General features: G+C 29.7%; 1 protein-coding gene across 1 annotated transcript in view; it reads left to right on the plus strand.

The window, feature by feature from the left end:
- LOC137660118 (uncharacterized) overlaps nucleotides 1-1992 on the plus strand; it is a 126384-nt gene extending 124392 nt beyond the window's left edge. Inside the window, exon 6 of the mRNA XM_068394833.1 lies at nucleotides 1886-1992. Within this exon, the coding sequence (XP_068250934.1) occupies nucleotides 1886-1992 (107 nt within the window). The remainder of the gene's footprint in view (nucleotides 1-1885) is intronic.
- The last annotated feature ends 2376 nt before the right edge of the window (nucleotides 1993-4368 follow it).

Here is a 4368-nt window from a genome sequence, read left to right on the forward strand (position 1 = left end):
AGTGCCCCGGAGCATAGCCTCAAGCAAGAGACCTCCACATAGCACACTAAGCGAAAGGAAAATATCTTCGTGAAAAGAGAACCAAGCAGATGGAAGTGCTCTAAAACCAAGTAAAGATAGTAAAGATAGTAAAGATAAGAAAGACAACACGGGCACCTTATATAGAGGCAAGATACACCAGCGCCACCTGGCATATTTACGTCGTTCACTCTCTACGAAAAGGGATGGCCGTGAGAATAGCCCTATTTCCTGGCGGTAAGTGCAACAGGAGAGGAATTACGGCTATTTTATAACGTCTAGAAAATTACCTGCAGTCTATGAAGGGATGTGATAAGGAAATACACACGCGTTAAAAAAAAATCGGATAATATACGTTATCAAAACGAAAAACTAAAAATTATCTAAACTTGGACCTACTAGTATTTTTCATGGTAAACGACACGAGAAATACATAATATATGTATTGTATTACTGCCTACTTTAATCTTAGCCAGAAATAAACTGTATTTCTTCGCTATAATAATCCTCTTTTCAAAAGTTTATCTTCGGTATACTAAAATATAAAGACAAAAACCATTATTTTCTGTTTGATATAAAGTCTGGATTTAGTTTATTTTCCAGAAATAAAAGCATTTCAGTATCAAGAGAAGAATATCCGAATTTTTCTTCTGCAAATGATAATATATTTGTCATTTTTCTCGCTTTCATTAAAAAGGTCATATGTTTAAAGAGGAATATCTACTTTTGTTTTATCGTTAATTCTAATTGTTGGAGTTAAAGGTATTTTCCTATTATTTTTAAATATGTATATGCATATATGTATGTATATATATATATATATATATATATATATATATATACTGAATATATATACATACACACATATATACACACACACATATATATATATATATATATATATATATATATATATATATGTGTGTATGTGTGTATATATATATATATATATATATATATATATATATATATATATATATATATATATGTGTATGTGTGTGTATATATATATATATATATATATATATATATATATATATATATATATATATATATATATATATATATACCGACTTTTATAACTGCATATGAAAGCGAGTTCAAATTCAAACATCAACAAAGAAATATTACTGAAATCAGCATAATTTTTTTCTACGTTTTGGTTACCTCGATTTGTTTGCAAAATAATTTTACCTTTCTGGACTGCCTTGTTCATATTCATCTCTAATTAGTATCATAGATTTTTATTTTTTTATTACATTACATAACAAAGAGAACAAATGATTATGTTTCTTTACTTACGCGTGTTTATGAAAATAATACAATTAAGTTAAATGTATACTTATCTCAACTACTAGAACCACTTATAATTAAAACGTATATTTATTATCCCAACCCCTTAAACCACTTCATTTATCGTCAACTTCTCCTACGCCTATTGACGCAAAGGACCTCAGAGGATTCATTGGCAGTGCCTATCTAACTAAGGCAAGAGACCCTTGCCGGACCATACTAATTCTAGCAAGATTATCCGCCAGGCATCAGGAGTGGAAGCCGAAAAGAGATCATGTCTCTCGCCTTAAACCCAATGCGTCACCTTGCTGCCAGTGCCTTCATCGAGATTTAGGGGCCCATTTCCTCCACACCCAAAGTTCTCGTTGCTCCACCAAGTTGCTCATCCGCTTATATAACCGTTGGCAAACATGGTAGAGTACACAATCACTTTATAACAAAATAAAAAGTATATCAAAATTTATGAAGAAAACCTGAATTTAGAGTTTAATGAAAAGCTTACAATCAGTATTCATTTCGTTATAAACCATATTTTTGGTAATATCTTTTGCAACCTTCCTCAATTCTATTGCAGAATTAAGTTCAAATGTCCGAACTACAGTTCTTGTTACTCCACCAAGTTGCTCATCCGCTTATATAACCGTTACCAAACATGGATTGCTAAGATATACCGACTGGTAGAGTACAAAATCACTTTATAATAAAATAAAAAGTATATCAAAATTCATGAAGAAAACCTGAATTTACAGTTTAATGACAAGCTTACAATCAGTATTCTTTTCGATATAACCCACATTTTGGAGATCTCTTCTTTTACTACCTTCCTCAATTCCATTACACAATTAAGTTTAAATGTCCAAACTACAGTAGTATTATTCCATCTAAAATACACTGCAATTACCACACAAGCCTCATACTCAATCGTTATGCTCTAATTTTTATTTCAATCATCATCACATGTTTGTGACTGATTGATTGATGTAAAGTTTTCTAGCATCCTGACATCTAAGGTCACTGACGTCGACATATATTTGTGACTTGTAAACTTTTTTATTTTCAGAATTTAGTCCATGTTCACCTCAATGTTGATTTAGTTCATTACTACTGAACTGAAGAGGCTGTTATATTGATGTAATAAAGATGTAAGAATGGATATTAAAGTATTAAGCTTTCTTTCATATATGGAAATTCCTTGATTCTCATTTCACTGAAAATAGTTAAATTAAAATAGATCTGAATATTAAGGATTAACGAGCAAGATATTTTTATTAGGCCGGGCTGTTTAGCCCGAGGCTGGTGCCTGAGAAGCCCTTCAGAGTCCATGTGCTTGTGCATGTATATATATGCATATATATATATTATATATATATATATATATATATATATATATATATATATATATATATATATATATATATATACGTACAGGATGATCCAGAAGTAGGTGTACTGTATGAGGAATAGGTTTATGTCTCGGCTTTTGTAATTTGGTTAGCAATAAAATTTAATTATCATTGCTGTAGTTGTTAGTAAAAAGAATTGTATGTATATTCAATCTCAACATAAATGTAAGCATTTACTGTCCACCTACTTTTGGACCACCCTGTGAATCAATATATATATATATATATATATATATATATATATATATATATATATATATATATATATATATATATATATATATATATATATGTGTGTGTGTGTGTGTGTGTGTGTATATGTATATATATAATGTGTATATATATAAATATATATACACACACATTTATATATACATATATATATATATATATACAAGATATATATATATATATAATATATATATATATATATATATATATATATATATATAAAGAGAGAGAGAGAGAGAGAGGAGAGGAGAGAGAGAGAGGAGAGAGAGAGAGAGAGAGAGAGAGAGAGAGAGAGAGAGAGAGATTTGTAACATAAACATCATATCATATTACACTAACAAATGAACCTAATTACCTATTACTGGGATGACATCGTTTCAACCCCTCTGTTAATAGTTCATTGGACTTTATATAGGGACATTTCATAAATGTGTAAAGGCTATCATATCCAATAATATACTTCATAACCATATTCCATACTCCTCCATTTGCTGATAGTTCAAATGACGTTGAGCAAATAGGAGGAAATTTCATGGTAAATTTACATTGCACTCTTGGGTTAGAGTTCTCTTGCTTGAGGGTACACTCAGGCACATTATTCTGTAAAATTTCTTTTCCTCTTGTTTTGTTAAAGTTTTTCTAGTTTATATAAAAAATATTTATTTTATTTTAATGTTGTTATTGTTCTTAAAATATTTTATTTGTCCTCGTTTCCTTTCCTCACTTGGCTATTTTCCCTGTTGTAGCCACTGAGCTTATAGCATCCTGCTTTTCCAACTAGGGTTGTAGCTTAGCATGTAATAACAATAATAATAATTGCAATCCATTTGATGACCCACACATTTTGTGAATGAAAAAGTGAGGCAGTAAATTCATTCGTTTGCCTTCAGCATGTATAATATTATGGTGTGCTTTGCAGACGCCAAATGTGATGGTAGAAATACATTGCAAGAATATAATATAACATATCATCAAAATTGAAATCCATTTCACGTCATAAATTTTGTACAAGTGGTCAAGTTAAACAGAAGTTCAATCATTTGCCTTCAGAATGTATAATATCATGGTGTGCTTCGCTAACTCCTAATGTGTCTCCTTTCATCTGCGATTACAATAACGCTTGTCAAGAGATTAAAGGCTCACTCGCCTCTAGTCAAGGATGAATTGCTAATTGAAATATATAATTGGTAAGTGAAGACGCATTGATGAAACTCGAGATAATTTGCCACTAGCAGTGATGCATGAAATTATAAAGAAAGATATTCAGTAAAAAAAAAAATTCCTAGGGTTCAGATATTTATCCACCTATCAATTAAATTACACGCATCTATATATATATATATATATATATATATATATATATATATATATATATATATATATATATATAAGGAAAGGATTAGAAATGAAACTATAAGAGAGA

Source organism: Palaemon carinicauda, chromosome 20 (genome assembly GCF_036898095.1).
Source record: "Palaemon carinicauda isolate YSFRI2023 chromosome 20, ASM3689809v2, whole genome shotgun sequence".
Lineage (NCBI taxonomy): Eukaryota > Metazoa > Arthropoda > Malacostraca > Decapoda > Palaemonidae > Palaemon > Palaemon carinicauda.